Here is a 22,732-nt window from a genome sequence, read left to right as displayed (position 1 = left end):
TAAGAGGCTTCAAATAAGAGGGTGAAGTACTACAACTGGGCAGAATCCCAGAGAGTCACGGGGGAACATGTTCTGCTGGGCAGGTGTGTAGCTGGTGTCATTCAGTATCATAAAACCTCTGAATCAAGACTTTTAAAGCTTGTAGTTGCTCCTGCAATCAAGCAAAACGCCAGTTGAGTTCATTTTATGTTTTGTGCGTAGACTCCCCATTATGGACAAAAAGGCTTATTGGATGGTAATTAACCAAAGCCCTTGTTTATCTTTTTTGGTGATCTGTTCAGTTTGTTGTTGTTCAGTCATTCAGTCGTGTCCGACTCTTCGTGACCCCTTGGACCGTAGCACGCCAGGCCTTCCTGTCCTGCACTCTCTCCCAGAGTGTGCTCAAGTCCATATTCATTGCATCGGTGATGCTATCTAGCCATCTCATTCTCTGCCGTCCTCTTCTACTTTTGCCTTCAGTCTTTCCCAGCATCAGGGTCTTTTCCAGAGAGTTTTCTCTTCACATTAGGTGGCCAAAATATTTCAGCTTCAGCTTCAGTATCTGTCCTTCCAATGAGCACTCTGGGTTGGTTTCCTTTAGGATTGACTGATTTGACCTCTTTGCAGTCCAGGGGACTCGCAAGAGTCTTCTCCAGCACCACGGTTCGAAAGCATCAATTCTTCGGTGCTCAGCCTTCCTTATAGTCCAGCTCTCACAGCCATACAATACTACTGGGAAAACCATAGCTTTGATTAGATGGACCTTTGTCGGCAAGGTGATGTCTCTGCTTCTTACTCTGCTGTCTAGGTTTGCCATAGCTTTCCTCCCAAGGAGCAAGCGTCTTTTAATTTCATGGCTACAGTCACCGTCTGTGGTGATCTTGGAGCCCAAGAAAGTAAAATCTGTCACTGCTTCCACTTCTTCCCCTTCTATATGCCAGGAAGTGATGGGGCCAAATGCCATGATCTTAGTTTTTTGAATGTTGAGTTTCAAACCAGCTTTTGCACTCTCCTCTTTCACCCTCAACAAGAGGCTCTTGAGATCCTCTTTGCTTTCTGCCATTAGGGTGGTATCGTCTGCATATCGGAGGTTGTTGATCATTCTCCCAGCAATCTTAATTCCGACCTGTGATTCATCCAACTCAGCATTTCTCATGATGTACTCTGCATATAAGTTAAATAAGCAGGGTGACAATATGCAGCCTTGTTGTACTCCTTTCCCAATTTGGAACCACTCGGTTGTTCCATGTCTGGTTCTTACTGTTGCTTCTCGACCCTCGTACAGGTGTCTCAGGAGACAGGTAAGGTGGTCTTGTACTCCCATTACTTTCAGAATTTGACACAGTTTGTTGTGTTCCACACAATCAAAGGCTTTAGCATAGTCAATGAAGCAGAAATAGACGTTTTTCTGGAATTCTCTTGCTTTCTCCATGATCCAGCGAACGTTGGCGATTTGATCTCTAGTTCCTCCGCCTCTTCGAAACCCAGCTTGTACTTCTGGTAGTTCTCGGTTCGCATACTGCTGAAGCCTAGCTTGTAGGATTTTGAGCATCACCTTGGTGAAATGAGCGCAACTGTGGGGTAGTTTGTACACTCTTTGGCATTGCCCTTCTTTGGAATTGGAATGTAAACTGACCTTTTCCAGTCTTGCGGCCATTGTTGAGTGTTCCAAATTTGGTGGCATATTGAATGCAGCACTTTAACAGCATCATCTTTTATAGGTTATTAGAAATAGGAGAATTAAGAATCTCTGTCATGTGTCTCCAAATTTTGTCCATCTGTACCTGTTAATATCAAATATATGGTGGCAGATCATTGGCACCGAGCTATGCCTCTTGTAGTATTAATAGATAGATCTATTTTTCTTTACTCCCACCCCCTTAATAGAACAAGGCTCAAGTCTATTAACATCCTTCATGCTATTAAGGACTGGTTAATGTTCCAGAACGGCTGAGTGGCTGGTGTGGAATTTCTTTTTATTTAAATGCTTGGTTAAAATGGGGTAAAAGCCTTCAAATACCTTATGGTTCTTCTGAGGCATGCATGACAGACTGTTTTCCGAGAGATGCTGAACAAAGAGGAGACATGATCCTCCAAAGTAGCACGTGTAATTCTAAGGGGGAAAAAATCCAGGCAAGATCTGTCAAACTGCTGGAGCTCACCTATCAAAATTTAACCTCCTAGAAAAAAGCAATTTCTTACCAGTTCTACCTCAAAATGGCCACAGGCCATCCTCAAATACACTTTTCCTCTGCTGCCAAGTTTCAGACTGATCCGTTGAGCCCTTTTCATATAATCATAGAATAGTAGAATCATAGAATAGTAGGGTTGGAAGGGGCCTACAAAGCCATCAAGACCAACCTCCTGCTCAGTGCAGGAATCCAGGTCAGACTATCCCTGACGGATGGCTGTCCAGCCTCATCTTGAATGCCTCCAGTGTCGGAGAGCCCACCACCTCCCTAGGTCATTGGTTCCATTGTTTGCTCAATATGAGCCATAGAATCTACTCCCTCCCTAAATATCTGGTTAAAATAGAATACGATTCACCCAATTCACACCTACACAACTGGGGTGGGACAGGAGAAAAGGCCCTTATCTTGGTAGCCACCTACCTTGCTTCCTTTGGCAGGGGCTTCTGGAGTAGGACTGCTAAAGCTGATGTCAGGGTCTGGGTACGTGTATATGAGAGGTTATGATCCTTCAGATAGCATACGAAATAAAGTATTTTTAGGCGTGTATCAATAATTGAATTTAAATGTTGAGTGTGTGGCCTTTTACACTGGTCATGATTCACTGTTGGACACACTGGGTTGTAAAAGGGCAAATCCAAACTCCCAGTAGGCTCCTGGATTAATGGAGGAAAGTGGTGTTTATTGGCTTATTCTCCTTCCAGTGTGAAGATGGAACAGTCAGGATCATCTGAGGACAAAGCATCCATCCCAGGCCTGGCCTTAGGGGTGGGTGAGCTGGGAGGTTGCCCATGGAGTTGAGCTGGGGGGGGGGTATGAGCTGAGGTGGTGCCAACTTGACCTGAGGGGCTGTGTTTTTTTTAATGTACTGTCTGCAGTGAGCTAGTGTGGCAAAGAGCAAACGTCTGTAACCTTTCTTTCCAGGTTCTACAGGTTAAGTACTAACAACAAAGATTGTATTCCTTGTATTAGCTTTGAAGTGTGTTTCTTTCCGAATTTCCACTTTGATGTTATTTGTGCTAGGTAAAAATCAGTGTGACACAGCTTTACTTTGAGGCAGCATTACTGAGCACTTCAAATGCTGTAAACAATATAAGCACTATGTAGGTAATAATAAAATAATTGTTATTTTTATTTATACATTCCAAAACAGCATGCTTAGGAAGGCATTGTTAATCTATGACTCCCCCCTCCCTAAATTGGTTACTTTTAAACTTCTGTGGGTGATATTCGGTAACACAACTTTGCAAAGCTAAAAGAGAAATGATTTAAAGATAATTTGGGGGAAAGGAAAGATTGAAGCTAAACTCACACCAGAAGTAAAATCTCTTGCAACACAGAGAACTATGCAGGCCGGAAGAAGCAGACACGCAGACATTCTTCAAAGCATTTACTTACTTTTAAATACCCCAGCCTAAATAGCTAACCAGTAAATGTCCCACCAGACAAATTTCCCAGTAGATATCCCTGGCAAATTAAGCATTTTCTTTTTTTTTAATGGCGATGGTCATTTTGATTCCCGCTGCCCCCACAAACACCAGAAAACATGGCATGATGCAGAATACAAACTGACCACTGTAATGAAAAAAGGCGTACAATGGCTGCAGATTTTCTCCCCTTCCGCCACAACATTCAAAGTCAACAGTGACAGGCACTCCTATTGACCTGCATACATGTTAAAAAGTTTTTTTTTTAATTATATTCCACCATGGAAATCATCAGTGTTTTAGACTTAAAAACCCCCAAAAGAAAACATTGTTTTTTTCACAAATTCTGGTCAAAAAAAGGTTGCTGATATGAACTCTCAAAGTCATTTAGGACAGAGGGAGGGTTTTGTTTGTTTACCTGCCTTTTCTCTTTAAACTGCTCTTTCTCTCTCAGTATTTCAGCAATAGATGCTGGAAATTTCATGCTATGTAAACCCAGCACTTCTTCCTGGCACCTGTACATTTCAGAAACATTGGTGAAACTGTTCCAAACGATCCCACAGCTTGTTTGTACTGATAAGCCTTAATGAAGGATCCAATTGTGTGTGTGTGTGTGTGTGTGTGTATGTTCCTTGAAATCTGTCAACATCCCCTCTTAAGGAATGGGGTACCAATATCTCCATCTTTCCTTTTATCAGGTAAAAGGATACTCAATTCCTTGCAACATGGATATGTTCGCTGCCCCCTCCGAACTTCCAAACCATTATGCGATGATCGGTTATTCTGAAATTTAAATTGCATGAAAAAAGATTATAGGGGTATAACAGAAAGAAGCATATTTGTTTTCATTCAGTGGAGAATGGCAGTATGAGGCACAGAATATTATTTTTATTTATTGTTTTGCAGTTTGCACGGTACAAGGTACTGGCACATCCTGTCCTTCATGTTTGCCATTCAGGAGATCAACCGGAACCCCAGGCTCTTGCCCAATGTCACCCTGGGCTACAACCTCTACAAGTCCTTCTTCGAAGGAAGATCCACCTCCTACGCCATGCTGCAGCTCCTTGCTGGGGGCGAAAGCAACATGCCACATTACAGCTGCGGGAGGAAGAATCACCTGCTGGCTGTTCTTGAAGGGGCTGAATCGGACCTCTTCCTCCACATTTCCTCCATGTCGAGCATCTACAAAATCCCACAGGTGTGAATTGGGAGTGGACAGGAGGCCAGGTGCATAGATAGGGGAGATGAGCACTGCTTGGGTCTCAGCTCTCACTCTTCAGTGCCTGTGCCTGCTGGACATGCTTGTCCTCTGCAGTGTGTGTTGGAAGCGAGTCGTGGCAGCAGTGGAGCTCTGGAATGGGAGGACGCTCAGGCCGGGCATCAAAAAGTGAAGCTGGAGGAGGACCATAACCAGTTCTGGCCTCGAGAGTTGGAATGGTCGGGAGTTTCTGAGGGAGAAATGAGGCTGGAGAAAGAGTACCATCAGGGGTCAGCATGGTTGGACAGGTGCCAAGAATCCACAGGCTCAGGAGGTCCCATACCCCAGTCCTGGCAATCCCTGCTTCTTTTGGCAGGGATTGAATGGAAACAAGGCCAAACAAGTCCTTGGCCCTCTTCAGTGTCAGCTGCCGACCATGTTCAATGACACAATTATCAATCTTTGGAGAGAGCAATCGTGTGGCTACTAGACGTCTAGGTGGCCATAGGAATTTTTGGCTTCTGGCAACCACACTCCTCTGAGCTCGGTTGCCAGAAACTGCACACCCTGCTCACTCCCCTGCCCCCTGTAGCTTGCACTGAGAGAACTGCTCTGCTCATAAGACAGAGCACGGAGGGGCAAAAAAAGGACATTCCCAGGGGCAGGGTTGGCAGGAGGCCACGGAAGCTGTTTGAGACAGCTTCCGATGTGATCTCCAGCCCTGTTCCTGCCGCCTTCCTGAAGCTGCACTTAGACATGTGAAAATGTCCATCTCTAAACCAAAATGCAGGGCTGCTGCAGCAGAGGGAATCCTCTCCTCTGCGCTGCTTCCACCCTGCACTGGAATGGAGGTCGCCTCCAACTTCAGAGGAGGTCAGAGACAGCTGTCCATGGAGGCTCAGGTGTCAGCTGTGAGCCGGACAGCGCTGTATTATCTCCATCTGATACAGCGGCTGCACCCCTTCCTTCCCGACCATCTGCTCCCATCGGTAGTACGTGCCCTGGTCTCCTCTCGTTTAGACTACTGTAATGCGCTCTATGTGGGGTTACACTTGAAGACGGTTCGGAAGCTGCAGCTGGTACAGAATGCGGCGGCTCGCCTGATTAAAGGCAGCCGCCGGCGAGATCACATCACTCCAGTGCTGAAGGAGTTGCACTGGTTACCAGTTGTTTTCCCAGGCAAATTCAAGGTGTTGGTTTTGACCTTTAAAACTATGGATGGATGAAAGTCCCTTACCTGTCCTCGAAGCTTGCTTTGCGGTAGGGGGGAGGCGCCCCGCCTCGCCCGGCCAAAATTCAGGCCGGGCGTGAGGCGCACCATCCCTCGGCGGCAAAATTCAGGCTGGGTAGAAGCGCCCCGTCTACCCGGCCGCAAAAAAACCACCCCAAAACACCACCCCCGTGATAGGCTACGTAACGATTGACGTAGCCTATCACGGCTAGATTTCCAAAGTCAGCCGTGATAGGCTACGTAAATCGTCACGTAGCCTATCTCGGTTGACATTGAAAAAAAAAAAAAAAGCGCGTTCCCAAAGGGAGCCGCCATTTGTGTTCCTTATTTGGTCCCTATAGTCTACGTAAAGATTTACGTAGACTACGGCGAAAATAAGAGCAACGCAATAGTGTGACAATACGCAGCTTTGTCGTACTCCTTTCCCAATTTTGAACCACTCGGTTGTTCCATGTCTGGTTCTTACTGTTGCTTCTTGTCCCTCATACAAGTTTCTCAGGAGACAGGTAGGTGGTCTGGTACTCCCCTCTCTTTAAGAATTTGCCACAGTTTGTTGTGATCCACACAATCAAAGGCTTTAGCGTAGTCAATGAATGTAGTCAATGTAGTTCTTGGTTCACATACTTAGGGATGTCAGAGAATTCCGCGACGGATGTCGGTGAGGCTGAATGCCAGTGCAATTCATCGCGGAACGGCCTGCCCCCCCACCCCCCACGGATCCCCCCTGGGATGAGACTTACCTGGGGCAGATGTTCCAGACAGCGGCAGCTCTAGCGGTGGTGGCGGCAGCAGCTGGTCTTCCAAACGGCTGCTGCCGCTGCCATTTGCAGTCTCTCTTCCCTCCCCCCCATTGACGTGATAGGCTACGTAAAGACTTACGTAGCCTGTCACGTCTGGGTTTTAAAAAAAAAATGCGTATGCAAATGGCGGCAGCTATGGCCGCTGCCATTTGCATTCCTTTTTTTTTCGCCGTCTTAGTCTATGTCAATATTTACGTAGACTAAGATGAAGAAAAGAAATGGGACGCAAATAGCGCCCACTATGCATTCTTTTTTTTGTTACCCAGAGCCCTCTGTGGCCGGAAGTCTGGCTGTGGACGGCCCTGGCCTGGGCCTGGCCGGCTGCTCTGAGGAGCCGCCGTGGAGCACAGCTGGCCATCGAGGATTCTGGGGGGAGGGACGGAACGCCTCCCCCGTCACCATTAACAAAATCCATGAAAAGGTAAGTCACTTTCGTCCATCCCTACACATACTGCTGAAGACTAGCTTGTAGGATTTTGATCATAACCTTGCTGGCATGAGAAATGAGCACAATTGAACGGTAGGTTGAACACTCTTTGGCATTGCCCTTCTTTGGAATTGGAATGTAAACTGACCTTTTCCAGTCTTGTGGCCACTGCTGAGTGTTCCAAATTTGTTGGCATATTGAGTACAGCACTTTAACAGCATCATCCTTTAGGATTTTAAATAGCTCAGCTGGAATACGGTCATCTCTGCTAGCTTTGCTGTTAGTAATGCTTCCTAAGGCCCACTTGACTTCACTCTCTAAGATGTCTGGCTCAAGTTCAGTGACCGCACTATCATGGCTATCAGGGACATTCAGATCTTTCCTGCATAGTTCTTCTGTGTACTGTTTCCACTTCTTCTTAATCTCATCTGCTTCTGTTAGGTCCCTGCCTTCTTTGTCCTTTATCATGCCCGTCTTTGCACAAAATGTTCCCTTAATATCTCTGATTTTCCTGAAAAGATCTCTAGTCTTTCCCATTCTATTCTTTTCCTCGATTTCTTTGCATTGTTCATTTAAGAAGGCCTTCTTGTCTCTCCTTGCGATTCTCTAGAACTCTGCATTCAGTTGGGTATATCTTCCCCTTTTCCCCTTGCTTTTTGCTTCCCTTCTTTCCTCAGCTACTAAAGCCTCATCAGACAGCCTCATCAGACATAATCAATCTGATTTTGATATTGACCATCTGGTGATGTCCATGTGTAGAGTTTCCTCTTGTGCTGTTGGAAAAGAGTGTTTGCTAGGATCAGCGTGTTCTCTTGACAAAACTCTATTAGCCTTTGTCCTGCTTCATTTTGTTCACCAAGGCCATGCTTGCCTGTTATCCCAGTGATTTCTTGACTTCCTACTTTAGCATTCCAATCCCCTATGATGAAGAGGACATCTTTTTTTGGTGTTAGTTCTAGAAGGTGTTGTAGGTCTTCATAGAACTGATCAACCTCAGCTTCTTCAGCCTCAGTGGTTGGGGCGTAGACTTGAATTACTGTGCTGTTGAATGGTTTGCCTTGGATTCGTACTGAGATCATTCTGTCATTTTTGAGATTGTACCCCAGTACTGCTTCTCCCACCATTTTGTTGACTATGAGTGCTACTCCATTTCTTCTAAGAGATTCTTGCCCACAGTAGTAGATATAATGGTCACCTGAATTAAATTTGCCCAGGCTTGTCCATTTTAGTTCGCTGATTCCCAAGATGTCGATGTTCAGTCTTGCCATCTCATGTTTGACCACCTCCACCTTACCTTGATTCATTGATCTTACATTCCAGGTTCCCAAACAACATTGTTCTTTACAGCATTGGATTTTCTTTTCACCACCAGACACATCCACAACCATAAAAGATACAAGATAAGGTGAAAGAATAAAACTCCATGTTAAAAAAAAATAAAAAATAAAAAGAGAAACAAACAGAATCCTGATACAACTGTGGCTGTTCAGCCAAGGAAGGCTTGCTGAAATAAAGATGTTTTCAGGGAACAGCAGAGTGTTGGCGCCTGCCTGACCTCCAAAGGCAGGGAGTTCCAGAGAAAGGGGTTCCATAGAAAGTGGAGTGTATTGGCCTCAGGCCTGTAACCCCACGTTACCAGGAGTTTCAGAGCGGCTTGGAGATCTATAGTGCTCTCTGCTTTGGTTCGTTTTTAGTGCAATTCTCTTGCAAGGTGGGCCTCTTGGCTGGTAAGATGAGTCAAAGGTCGATATCACCGCCTCAGCACATCCCACGCTAATGAGCGCTGGTCTTATCAGGGTCTAGGATGTGCCTGGGAAGTGAAGCTTGTTTGTCTTAAAGCTACAGGCATCTGTGCTGGGAAAGTTCTGATTGTTTTCATTCTGACCAAGCATGGTTAGTCTATGCTGGGAAAGTTGCAGATGAATGCTAATTAATGCTTGCTGCTGTCCTGCTGCCCCACTGCTGACATGTATGGTATAAAACCCATCTTACCCCATGGCTCTGGGTTCAGAGAAGCTGTCTGATCCAAACATTGGGTACGCCTGTGCGCTGTAAGTACTCAGTAAAGTCTCCTTGTAAGCAAACTTGGACCTGGCTTATTACAATCTTGGCACCTCTAAATTAGGAGGCCTACTGCACAGGCAATGCAGGCAGCTAAGGCTGATTCGGTCCTGTTACCAGGTCAAAACCCAGAGTGGGTTGCTTTTGTACTCATGTTGCCCCCTCATGGCTTTAATTCTTGAATAAGGATCCTGTGTGCTCCCCAAACAGCATCTAGAACATAGTTGGGGCGGGGCTAAATCTATCCTTTTCAGTTGGCTCACGCAAGGCAGCGAGCAGGTCTCACCTCCATCGATTGGTTCCTGAAGTGTATCACTCTACAGCATTTTGAATGCATGAAAAGGACCCCAGTGTTCCTCTTGGGCTGCACCACAAATGAGGACTGAGATATTTTTGCACTCCCCCTCCAGGTATACCACTCATAGTGACAGGCATTGCATTAGATACTAATACTTCCAGGCTAGTAAATATTTGACCTTCATGCAGAAAACAAACTGAGACTAAACTACAGTCTCTGACTTTACTTTGCTCCCTAGATCAGTTATGGCATTGCTACTCCTGTTTCTAATGACAAAAGTCAGTTTCCTTTTGTCTACCGCATGGCCCCAAAGGAAGAAACCCAGTACCTGGGGATCGTCCAGCTACTCCTGTTTTTCCGATGGACGTGGGTTGGTCTCTTTGCTCCAGACACTGAGAATGGGGAGAGGTTCCTGGGTGCCTTGACACCCCTGATGATTGGCAGTGGGATTTGTGTTGCCTTCTCAAAAAGGTTACCACGAAATATCTTACAACAAATATCCCAGATCGACCTATCCATCTTGGGGAAAGAAGTGAAGGTAATGGTTTACTATGTGGACTCCTACTATGGCTGTCTTCCATTAATGTTAATACAAAGAACACTGGAAAAGAGAGAATCTGGGGCAAAAGTCTGGATCACACCAGCTTTTCAGGACATCAACATGAACTTGTCTTATGAACCTAATTACTTCCATTTCCTCCATGGTTCTTTGTCCTTTATAATTAAGACTAAAATAATGACAAAATATGACTCCTATGAACCAGGCTCCTCTGCTCTGACACTGTTTTGGGACGAAACCTTTAACTGTTCCAGTTCAATGCATGTTTTGTCCATGAAAGTTTGGACACGTTGCAGAGAGAAAGAGAAACAGGCGACGCTGCCCCAGGAGGAGATTGACAGTGTCCTGTCTCAGGACAGCTATGTTACTTACAGCAGTATCCAAGCTGTGGCCCATGCCTTGCATGCTGCATATTCATCCCGATCCAAGCAGATGTTCATGATGGGTGAAGGAGAAAGGCAGGAACGTCACATGCTGCAACCATGGCAGGTATTCCCCTTCCCTTCTGGAACATCCCCATAAAGACTCATGATGAAGATAACCAAAGATGTGTTTGGGCAGACAATTGTTCCTCCTGCATGGCAGTGCAGTCAGGCAATACATCCTGTTTCTCTGCCACCATTACATCCCCAAGTAGCTGCCCTCCTCCAAAAATCCCTTACAAATGGAGACCCAGACCGATAGTGAACCAGTTGTTGTTGTTTTGTGAAGAACTTTAAGGATATCATCTCTTGACTTTGCAGTGAATCTAATGCTTTTGTTGTAGAAGATTCAGTGGGAGCCATTTCAGTTATTGTGGTCTGATGAAGTGCAGAAGTCATTCGCAGCAATGTGCCCAACTACATGTCCTCCTAATAGAAGCTAGTTTGGGGAGGGGGTATGACCAGGTGGGTGCAGCCTGTAGTATATAGGGGCTAGGGATGGCGGAGAATTTCTCCCCGAAACTTTGGGGGGCCGAGCGCCAACGTGTTGGGCCCCCCGAACAAGTTTCGGGGAGAAATTCTCCGCACCCCCCCGCCCCTGCACCCCCCCCCCAGGACAGGACTTAGCTTTGCTGAATGTCCCTCCCGGCAGCGGGTCTGGCCGGCAGTTCGGCGGGTGTTCGTGCGGGGTGGGAGCGGCAGCCAGTCTTTCGACCGGCTGCCGCCCCCGCCATTCCAATAAAAGAAAAAAAATGCCCCCGTGATAGGCTACATGACGATTAACGTAGCCTATCATGGCTAGATCTGCAAAGTCAGCCGTGATAGGCTACATCAATCGTCACGTAGCCTATCACGGAGGCGTTTAAAAAAACAAACAAACAAACAATGGAGTTTCTGGCCGGGCGAGGCGGGAAGCCTCCTCCCCGGCCTGATTTTTTGCCGGGGCGAGGCGGGAAGCCTCCCCCCCCGGCCTGAACTTCGCGGGGGGAGCAGCGAAGCGCCTCCCCCCCACTGTGAAAAACCTTCGAGGACAGGTAAGTGACTTCCGTACATCCCTATCATCATCATCATCATCATCAACCCCTTTCTTTTCTGTAGTCCCCCCCCGCTTGTAGGTATTCCAGCATCTGCTTTTCTTTTACTTCTCTCTCCCCCGCTCCCTCCCTCCCTCTCTCTCTCTCTCTCTGTATGTGTGCTTGTGTTGTGTACAAGCAATCAGTGTGTGTCTAACCACTACATAGTCCACATTTCAAAAAACATTGGGCAAAGCACTACGGACATTAACACCTATTATTTAAATAATTTAATATTACACTCTGTTGCAAAGCAAGCGAGCCCAATATGATGCGTCTTCAGGGTCTCGTTGACAGGGGCAGAGATGGGCGACGTGCCGCTGGGATCAGCAGCTCTGGTAGGAGGGTGGCTCTACCCCAGTCCAGATGGTGCATCCCAGTGGAGTAGGGCAGCCGAGTGCGGAGGGCAGTTGCAATGCCTGGAGGTCACTGTCAGAGGAGGCTGGTGCAGGCAGCAGCAGTACCACTCTTGCCAACGGAGCAGCGTCTCCTTCTGTAGTAGAAGTGGGGAGACCACTGCTGGATGTTACGTCAGAGATGTCTGATGTCCTCCACATGGTGGAGGGTCAAGAGGAGGAGATCCTCCAGGTTGTGTGTGGGGGGGATGACCAGAAGGCAGAGACTCCAGCACCTGACCCCTCTTCCATTGTTTGCCCTGCTCATGTGGTGACCCCCGAGAATCAAGGCAGGCAGTCTGTGTCTCCACAGATAGGTCAGGGAAGCATTGTGTGGGACCACTTTGAGGTGGGAGTGGATCCCAGCACTGCTGTCTGCCACTATAGCAAGGTGTCTCTGAGCAGGGGAAACATTCAGGGCACGCCAGCACCAGCAGCCTGCTGCTGCACTTATGGAGGCAGCACCAATCGGTCTTGCTTGGGGAAGAGCTCCCCATGTCCCAGCTGGCAGGCAGCAGGGGCAAGCAGAAGGCTGGGGGTACTGGAACTCCAGCAAGCTCTGCATATCTCACTCCAATGAGGAGGCTTCTAGGGATGTCCGTGGAATCCACTGCGGACTCCAATGAGGCTGAATTCCAGTTAATTCACCCCCCCCCCAAGTCCATGGCAGAATGAACGCGCTTACCTGTGCCTCCCCAGACAGAATATCCCCCCCCGGGCTGATTCCATCCCACCATCTGTGCAGAACCTGGAAGTAAGTGATCAGGTGCAAATGGCGTCGGCTACACCGTTTGCGTCCCCGTTTTTCCTCGCAATAGGCTACACATAGGGATGTACGAAAGACACTTACCTTTTGCGGATTATGTTTATAGTTGGGGGGGAGGCGTTCCATCCCTCCCCCCCCCCCCGGAATCCTGGCCATCTGGCTGTGCTCTATAGGGATTCTGCGGAGCTGCTGGCCGGCTCTGCCAGCAGCCGGACATCCGACCGCTGGCTAGCAGGGACGCAAATGGCGGCGGCCGTAGGCTACGTAATAGGCTACGTAAATGTTTATGTAGCCTATCACGGCTGACTTAAAAAAACAACAGCAATGCGCGTATGCAAATGGCGGCGGCCATGGCCGTTGCCATTTGTGTGTCTTATTTTGGCACATCTTAGTCTACGTAAACATTTACGTAGACTAAGAAGGCGAAAATAAGGGGAACACAAATAGTGTAGACGCCATCTGCGTACACGTGTGTGTGTTTTTTAAAAAAAGTCAGCCGTGATAGACTACGTAAACATTTACGTAGCCTATCATGTTTTTTTAATAAACCTAGCCATGATAGGCTACGTAAATCTTTACGTAGCCTATCACTTTTTTTAAACAAAAAACCTGGAAATGGTGGCGGCGGCAGCCGGTTGGAAGACCGGCCGCTGCAGCCGCCACCACTGAAGCACCGCCGGAGCCGCCGCCGGAGCCGCCGCCGCCAGGAAGATCCGCCCAAGGTAAGTCTCGTCCCGGGGGGGCAGACCGTTCTGCCACCGATTTTGGGGGGCCGAATGTGCTGGCATTCGGCCTTCCCGAGATCCATGGTGGAATTTTCGTACATCCTTAGCTACACGTCTCTATTTACGTAGAAACTTACATAGCCTATTGCGAGGAAAAACAGCGACGCAAACGGTGTAGTGGATGCCGTTTGCATCCCTGGTTTTTCACGTGATAGGCTACTTAAGTATCTATGTAAATAGAGACGTGTAGCCTATCGTGAGAAGACACGGGGACGCAAATGGAGTAGCTGACGCCATTTGTGTCTGGAGAGCACCGTTCCGCACAGATAGGAGCTGAGACAGAGCCAGCCAGCTCGGATTCCAGGGGAAGGAACAGATTGCCTCCCCCCCGGCGGACCCTCCAATGGACGCAAGGTAAGGGGATTCATACATCCTTAGAGGCTTCCAGCGCCCAACCAGATCACCAACTGCATATATAAATACCAACTGGATAATGATGTGCACTTTGCTACACTCTCAATTCCTTATGTTCACTTACATCATTTTTTTAAAATTAAAAACTGTCTGAAATTTGGAAGGTGTGGTGTGGCTAGGGATGGCAGAGAATTCCTCCACGGACCCCAGTGAGGCCAGACTCTTTTGAATCCAGCCTCCGGAGTCTATGGAGAACAGATACTTACCTACGCCTTTCTGAGGAATCCTCCCTGGCTGGATCCTCCTTGCCACTGGATCTGGAGCGCCAGCTATACGGCCGCCATTACCATGCTGCTGGCTGAGACTGACTGACTCCAGATGCAAATGGCATCCACTACACCATTTGCAGCTGTAAAGCTCTTAGATTAAGCTAAATGAAGCCATTTGCAGCTGCCTTGAGCTTAATCTAAGAGCTTTACGGCAGCAAATGGCGTAGTGGATGCCATTTGTGTCCGGAGTCAGTCAGCCTCAGCCAGCGATACGGTAATGGCGGCCATATGGCTGGCACTCCAGAGCTGGCCAGCAGCTCCGTGGGATTGCCATGGAGTGGAGCTGGCTGGGGAGGATTCCGGGGTGGGGGGGGCAGTTCGCCTCCCCCCAAGGGCGGATTCCCTGGAGGACTGGCAGGGCTATTTTTTTTTTTACTTGAACATAAAATATTCCTTTTGTGTGTCCTAAAAAAAAAAAAAAAAAAAAGCACATTAACACAAGAACTGCTGTTCTAGGGTACGAGGGTTGTGGATTCCACACTCAGCCAAAGAGAGCCTGGGCTCATCCATTGTGAAGCTTAATGGGAAAGGAGGGAGGGCTATTGCACTTCAAAGAAATGTACAGCAGAGAGTAGGGATAGTGACCTCCACCGCTTCAGCACCTCACTTCCCTGATTATTAGCCCTTCTGAGTTTGGTATGAGTTTCTGAGAACAGCACATGCTCTCCCTAGCAAAAAACAAACAACTACTCAGCCAACCAGTGTCAGATTTGGCAGGTGGGAATGAGGGGAATCTCTCCAGGGCAGCTGACAGTTTCCCAAATTTCATGCACCTCTGTGCAACCAGGGAAGTTATAGCTCTTTGCTTTGAGACTTTTTGTTGAAAAAATCAAATTTCACCTGAACTTCGCACAAAAACTACTTGGCCAAACTGTCTGAAATTTGGCGGGTGGAATTCGCTCCAAGGGGGAATTCTAGGTTCCCAAATTCATGTGTTTATCATGAAAACTGAACACATGATGGTCGTTTCTATTTCCCAATGAAAGTCCAAGACAAAATATCAAGTAAGAATGATTTGGATTTTGAAGGTCCGAAATGGCATCCAAAGTGAAGGGGGGCAGTCTGTTCAAAGTCCTAGGTTTGGATAACTACTTACTGCCAGTCCTATTACCCCCTTTTTGGCCAATGGTCTCAAGAGGGTGGGGCCAGCCCAGTTGCAGCTCCTGATGCTTTAGACCCATTCCATTTGGATTTCCTCTCTCGTTATGTGACTGATTCAGTCTTGGTCTCATGAAGGATGACCATCATCCAAAGAAACATTGGGGAAAGACATGCCATTGATTCTACTAGATCCCACATCTGCTTTTGATACCATCAACCCTCGTACCCTTCTGGGCCTTCCACCCTGGTGGTGGAGGCACAGCACTCCAGTTCCTCTGCTACCTGCAAGGGTAGATTCAGAAATTAACATTTGGTGATCATGCTTTGACCTCCTGAGCTGTGGCATCCCAGAGGGTGTATGACTTTTTTCACCAATGCTATTTATATTTGGGTGACCATCCCCTCCCCGTAGTTATATGGCTACCTTCCTGGTGCATTTCCTGAGTATCCCATCCTCCATCTTACGAAAAGTCTCCTGGCGCTCGCTCCTGGCTTCTGCTCAAGCATCTGAATTAGGCCCTCGGCCATAGAGAAAGTCCATGGCGGCTAGAATGTTGCCCACAGTGAAGGATGCTCTACCCAGCGGCTCTTTGGTCATGGCCTGCAAGTCTTCTGGAGCCTGTTGAAACCACTGGGGAGCCTCCAGATGACATGGTAAGCCACCGCTGGCCCCTAACACTTTTACAGAGGGGTGGTTAGTGGGGGTGGCTTGCTAACAATGGGGAATGTGGTTTTCTCCCCCACATGACATGCTAAGCTGCCATGGTTAGCAGAAATTCCCAAACCATCATGGCTTAGCATGATGTGTGAACAGGCCGGGTATCTGAATTATCAGTAGGAATGTCCAGATTTGGTTTAAAAATCTCTGCAGATTATCAGGTGTCCTTAGTTCTGCCATCTGTTCATTGATGGAACCCTTTTTTTTTTACCAGAATTTTGCCCCTCCCCAGTAAAAAAAAAAAAAAAAGAAGGTCTGCAAGTCCCCGGAATCTGTGCAGCTTGGAAAAAGCGCATCAACTGTTGAATCCAATCTCATCTGAATCAATTGAGGATTATTCTGACATCCCTAGTTGTGACTGTGAACACCCAAAGAATGGCACTCTGAGCCCAGATGGGATGTGCACTGACCATGGAACATTACAGCTCAAAGTGATGAGGCCTAAGATAATGACTATATTTTCATGACTTCTATATCTGGGCTGTTTTCTCTGTCATTCCAGCTTCACACATTCTTAAGAGAAATCCAGTTTTCTAATGCTTCCATGGGCAGACTGTATCTGGATGAGATGGGGGAACTGGCAGCTGACTTTGATATTGTGAATTGGGTGATGTTTCCCAATAAGTCCCGTGCTAGAGTGAATATTGGGAGTGTGCAGAGACAGGCATCTCCAGACATGAAATTCACCATTAACTGGGAAGCCATTGCATGGCCTGGCCATTTTAACGAGGTAGGGGAAAGGATTTGTGTCCTATTATTGGCTTGTGACATCTCTTAAGCTCTAATAATATCTGTCAAATTTTTGTGATTTTTTTTCCAGGCATCAAAACACGTGCTAGGCTGCATGGCTAAGTTAAACACAACTCCCAATTCATAGTGAATGCAAACATCAATGTAGGAAGCTGCCTCCAATAATATGGGTTCATCTAACTAGGGGTGGACGAAAGTCACTTACCTGTCCTCGAAGGCCGTTCGCGGTGGGGGGGAGCGCTTCGCTGCTCCCCCCGCGAAGTTCAGGCCGAGGGGGGAGGCTTCCCACCTCGCCCGGCCGAAATTCAGGCCGGGGGGGGAGGCTTCCCGCCTCGCCCGGCCGAAATTCAGGCCGGGGAGGAGGCGCCTCGCCTCGCCTCGCCCGGCCGCGAACACGAAAATAATAAAAAAAAACAACGCCCCCTGATAGGCTATGTGACAATTCACGTAGCCTATCACGGCTAGATCTGCAAAGTCAGCCGTGATAGGCTACGTGAATTGTCACGTAGCCTATCACAGGTGACTTTAAAAAAAAAAAAGCGCGTACGCGAATTGCGGCCCCCATAGGGAGCTGCCATTCGCGTCCCATATTTAGTGGCAGATAAGACCCTGGGCCAAAGGATCACCTCTATAATCTGAAAGAGCAAAATATCCCCCAGATCTGAAGTTGGCCAAACAAGGGTGAATCCATCACAGAGGACAAAGCTTTTACTCTACTTCCATCCCAGCTCAATGCATTTATAACCCAGGACTGTCAGCACCAATCATCAGGAAACAACTTGCCTTGGTCCTCATCTGTCTCTACCCTTTGGACTGCCCATTCTTGCTCTTCCCTGCCTCTCTCATGCCTCTCTCGCCTATCCCATTTATATAGCAGAGAATCTGGCTTGGATTTATTGCTTGTCCCTGGCCTCCCACCCCCAACCATTTCCAGAACACCATCATCCTATTCGGGTGGAGCAAAATTGGGAGCAATGGCACCGGAAGTCTCAGGTTCCTCTAAACCTGAGTAGTACAGAGGTCAGAAAGGAGGCCTGGAGGTGCCAGCCAGGTGGGCCTTCCTTTGAGGACAGCTGAGAGAGTTCTGGTGGGCCCACAGCTAATAACTGGGGCAGGGCAGAGAGACAGCACCTCACCTGTTTTAAAAGTGCTTCTGTGGCTCCCAGTCAGCTTCAGGGTGCAGATTAAAGTGCTGATACACTTGAAGCCCTTCACAATCTAGGCTTTGGGTAGCAAAGATTAGGGCTGTGCACAGCCCACCCAACCCGCTTTGGAGGCCGATTCAGAAGTCCCAAATCAGCCCCAACCCGCCTCATCCCACACTGGAGTGCTTTGGCTTGATCCTGACCTGTTCCAGAAATTCACTTCTTCAGTCCGAAGCACCCCGATCCTCTCAGGATTCAGGATTCGGACCGAAGCAGCGCACAGGCGCAGCCCTAATCAAAATGATGCCTTCCACATGATTCTTGGATATGTTCTCTTACGGCATCTGATGAGGCCTCCTCTAAGTGGCTCAACCCTCTGAGATTTGGCTGGTGACAATTGGCAGGAAGGCATTTTGTGTTGTGGCATCATCCCTGGGGATTTTGGTCTCCCATGAGACCCAACCAGGCAGTCCTTTCTGTTTCAAGGGGCTTTTTAGTGTTGAGCAACACTCAGTGTTGCTAAATCCACCATGGACCCCTTCTTCTTAGAAGCCTTTCCCTTCCCAGCTGTTGGGTGAGGCTTCCAATCCTTCCTTTTTTTTCCTGCCCTGCACTGAAGATCAAAATGGGGAAGAGGCTTGTAATTTTGAAGCTTGTCCATTTATTGCTGCTGCTTGTAATTTCTGTTATTTTACCATTGTCTTTTAGTTTATTTCATTGCCGTACCTTTTCCTCCTCAGTTTTTACATTGCCTTGAGTACATGTATAGTAAAGGTGGTATATACATTTTGAAACAAACAAACAGACCAAAAATTTCCGTGCCATGTTGTGATGCGTAAATAATGCTTCTCTGAAACAAGGACCTGGGTTCACCTCTCTATTTCACTTAGGGTCACTAGCACTAGAGAGCCTGTTGGGTCCTCTCTAAACTGTATGACTCATTCCCATAGGCACAACTATTCATAACACGGTTTCCTTGATGCTCCTTCTCTTTGCTGCTAGACCGTGCCTCGTTCCAGGTGCACTGAGAGCTGTCTCCCTGGATACGCCAAGGAGGTCCAGGAAGGAGAGCCACCATGCTGCTATGCTTGCGCTCCATGCGCAGATGGAACAATCTCCATTCTGGAAGGTGGGTGACATCAGAGGAATACACCCAATCGTCTCCACAACCCTATTTTGAGTCCATCTTCTTCTCTTTTAAACCCCTTGAGCAAAACATTCCATGAGTAGGTAAGAGAAGAAGGCTTCTTAAATGACTGTTGCTCCTAGTTGAAAATATCATGGCAATTCCTTGGAATTAGACAGACTGATGAAGCAACGGGAGGGTTGGACGTGGACTGGAGAGACCTGAGTTCAAATCCCTGCTCAGAGATGGGGCTTGTGGTCATCGGCCATTCACTACTGCTCCGGCTAAAATACCTCACAGTGCTGTGGTTTATTCACCCGGCCATTCCAGTACACAGCATGATTTTAATGATGCCTTGATCGATTTCACAGAATGCTTATTTTATGTGTTATTAGTGGCTCTTCTTCTACAATAATTGTTCGGACGTGCAGGCTCAAAAGCATTTAATTTTTACATTAAATATTCATACATCTTTGGAACAAATGGCAAAGACTTTTTTGAACTCTGTCCCCTTCAGCATTTTTAATCCCCACCATTCATCCCATAAGTGAGTGAAAAAAAAATGAGAATGGGAGTCAATCTCTGGGGCGCAAGGCAGGGGGGATGCTTAGTTTACACTTTTCCTTGTATAAATCATCCCCCCCCAAACTGCTCTGCTTTTTCCATGACTGAATCAGGGCAGTACGTACAGACATTGTGGGCCTTTCTCCATTACACACAAGGAATCATCTGTACTCTGCTGCCATTCCATGGCAGGCAAGCCGGGGGTCCCTGGCAGAAAAAGGATGTGAAAATGGTACGTCCCCTGCTTTCTGGTGATCAGAGCACTCCCCTGCCCAATGTTGATTCAGTCTTCTGTTCCCTCAAACCCCTTTAGTAAAACTGTAATAAAAAAAAATGGAAGGCTTTATGAAATTTTCCTTCTCAGGATTTGAAACTTAACTAGGAGTCCCACGAGCACCACCTTGGTGTGGAAAGGAGCAACATAATTTGAGTAAATACATACATAACAAGCCGATCCTCTACCACGTGCCTTAACATGGCATACAAGAATATTATGAAGATAAAAACAGGTTAACCACACAGAAAACCCCTTACCCTGAACAACGTTGGTATCAACACACTCACTTCTCCATATTTAAACAAGGTAGGAAGTTGTCTTTATTCCCTATCAACCCATCAGTCCATCTAGCTCACTCTTCTCTGTTCTTCTCTGACTGACAAAGGCTCTGTAATGTCCCAGAGATCCAGGTTTCCTGGCCCTGCTACTAAGGTCTTCCTTTGGTGATGAGGCCACAGATTTCAAATTCATCCAACTAGAGTTGCTGTGAATCCTGCTGAAGTCACTCTCCTTCTTCTCAGATGCAGACCATTGCACCAAGTGTCCAGAAGATCAGCATCCAAATAAGAACCGAGATCAATGTGTCCCCAAGGATGTGACCTTCCTCTCCTATGAAGAACCTTTGGGGATTGTCCTGATTTCCTTTGCTCTATTCTTGTCCCTCTCCACAGGCTTCGTATTAGGAATTTTCATTATATACCAAGAAACTCCAATAATCAAGGCCAACAATCGAGACCTCTCCTACATTCTCCTCCTCTTCATCATGCTTTCCTTCTTGTCCTCCTTCCTGTTCATGGGGCGGCCAAGGAAAGTGACTTGCCTTCTCCGACAAACGGCCTTCAGCATCATCTTCTCAGTTGCCGTTTCTTCAGTGTTGGCCAAAACCATCACTGTGGTGTTGGCTTTCCTGGCCACAAAACCAGGGAATCAAGTGAAGAGATGGCTGGGGAAGAGTTTTGCAACCTCCATTGTAAGTTCTTGTTCTAGTGTCCAAGTTGCCATCTGCACCATCTGGCTGGGGAGCTCTGCCCCATTCCCTGACTCTGACATGCACTCGCAGGCTGGATGGATCATCCTGCAATGCAACGAAGGATCTGTCGCCTTCTTTTATTCTGCCCTTGGCTACATGGGCTTCTTGGCTGCCATCTGCTTCACGGTGGCTTTCCTCGCCAGGAAGCTGCCTGGGGCCTTCAATGAAGCCAAACTGATCACTTTCAGCATGCTGGTCTTCTGCAGTGTTTGGCTGTCCTTTGTGCCCTCCTACCTGAGCACCAAGGGGAAATACATGGTAGCCGTGCAGGTCTTCTCGATCTTGGCCTCCAGTGCTGGGTTGTTGGGCTGTATCTTTCTTCCCAAGTGCTACATCATTGTACTGAGGCCTGATCTGAATACAAAGGAGCATATCATGTTCAAAACAAACTAGGGCATCTGCTCCACAGAAGTGAGTCTGTGGAAGAATATTTGGCAAAGGTTTGGAGGAGATACTAGTATTGGTGAGGTCATAGTTAACAGAGACTTTTAATGCACTTATAGCTTCAGTTGCATTGTCTCCATGTTTCTGTCACTGCAAGTAGGAAAATCTGGGATTTGGGTCTCTCACTCTGCCACTGACAACCCTCCACATCTAAGGTAGTGGTGGAGCTGGAACTATACCATACCCACATTGTCTAAATAATGCATCTGTTGAAGGTGTGGCCCTTAGCAGCTGCAGTGTACCAGCATTTTGCAGCTTGAGTGCAAATGGAAAGCCCTGAATGCAAGACTTTAAATGGCATTTTCTTTGTTGGTTAATGGGATTTGTGTATTGTATTTGCTTTGCTTGCTACGAAGTTTTCATGCACTTTTTGTCCTTACGACATTCTAAGAGAATGCTGGAGTTTAATATAGTGCTTCCATTTCCTTTCTTGTCATTGTCTTTGTCATCTGTGGTCATCACACATCTACTGCACAGAAATGATGTTTTTGATCGGAGGGAATTGTTTATCTCCGAGTGGACAGTCTCCCAAACAGAATGTTGTTTGATATGGGATAGTGTTATACTCAGTTTGTGGTAGAGGACTGTTTAAACTTTAATCCTGAAATTCTCAGCCTGAGATTTTGGGCAGCTGCCAGTGGAGGCTGGCAGCTCTGATTTCAGTGGAGCTGTGAAGCCAATCTGGGTTTCAGACAGAACCAACCAGAACTCTAAAGGAGGAATCCAATGTGCTGAACCAGCATGGATTCACAGAGTCACCAAAACTGGAGCCACCAGCCTATACTCAAAGCTCTCTGACTGTGTCGATACACATTTTTGGTACAAGTTGTCTTGGCATTATGATTCAGTAGAAGAAAGATTCATAATGCACATTACTCATCCAGTCTGTTTTGTGTAGACATTCATCCTAAAGGAGTATCTTGGCCTTGTCTCTTATGATATTGCTTGTATATTAGTAAATAACTGGCCAAGGTCAATTGTCCATTTGTTGACTCCCAACCAGCATATGGAGTGGCATCAGTGAATTTGCACAAATGGGTTTTCCTCCATCCATGCACCTGCCCTTGGAGCAACACAGAGTTAACTGACACCTGTTCCACTGAGATCCTAGGCTGAAAGATTGGTGGGAAGGCTGGACGTGGAGAGAACTCTGCCCAAGTGAGATTTTCTATCATCCCCTTTGGATCTGAAGCAATGGCTGGACTCCATCTGTGTCAGAAAAGGGAATGCAGTGGAGGGCTGTGTCAAGGACAAGGCTGAAGTTGGGGACTAGCTTCCCACTTC

The 22,732-nt window shown here is 47.2% G+C and overlaps 1 protein-coding gene across 2 annotated transcripts; it reads left to right on the top strand.

Moving 5' to 3' along the window:
• Nucleotides 1–11,467: 11,467 nt before the first annotated feature.
• On the top strand, nt 11,468–22,417 carry LOC146356439 (vomeronasal type-2 receptor 26-like). Of its 2 annotated transcripts, XM_084832632.1 has the most exons (4): nt 11,468–11,625; nt 16,615–16,842; nt 19,010–19,136; nt 20,496–22,417. In XM_084832632.1, the coding sequence occupies exons 2-4, from the start codon at nt 16,657–16,659 to the stop codon at nt 21,395–21,397; spliced, it is 1,215 nt and encodes a 404-aa protein (XP_084688758.1). In that variant the 5' UTR covers nt 11,468–11,625; nt 16,615–16,656; the 3' UTR covers nt 21,398–22,417. The 2 variants fall into 2 exon arrangements, 1 of the variants encoding a protein (XP_084688758.1); XR_014787460.1 differs by lacking the exons at nt 16,615–16,842; nt 20,496–22,417 and having other exon boundaries at nt 11,492–11,625; nt 19,010–19,610.
• The last annotated feature ends 315 nt before the right edge of the window (nt 22,418–22,732 follow it).

This window comes from Heloderma suspectum, chromosome 2 (assembly GCF_057233095.1).
Source record: "Heloderma suspectum isolate Gila_16-S chromosome 2, 16-S_ref, whole genome shotgun sequence".
In the NCBI taxonomy this organism is placed as follows: Eukaryota; Metazoa; Chordata; class Lepidosauria; order Squamata; family Helodermatidae; genus Heloderma; species Heloderma suspectum.
Note: the sequence above shows the minus strand (reverse complement) of the source record. Positions and strands in the feature narration are given on the sequence as shown.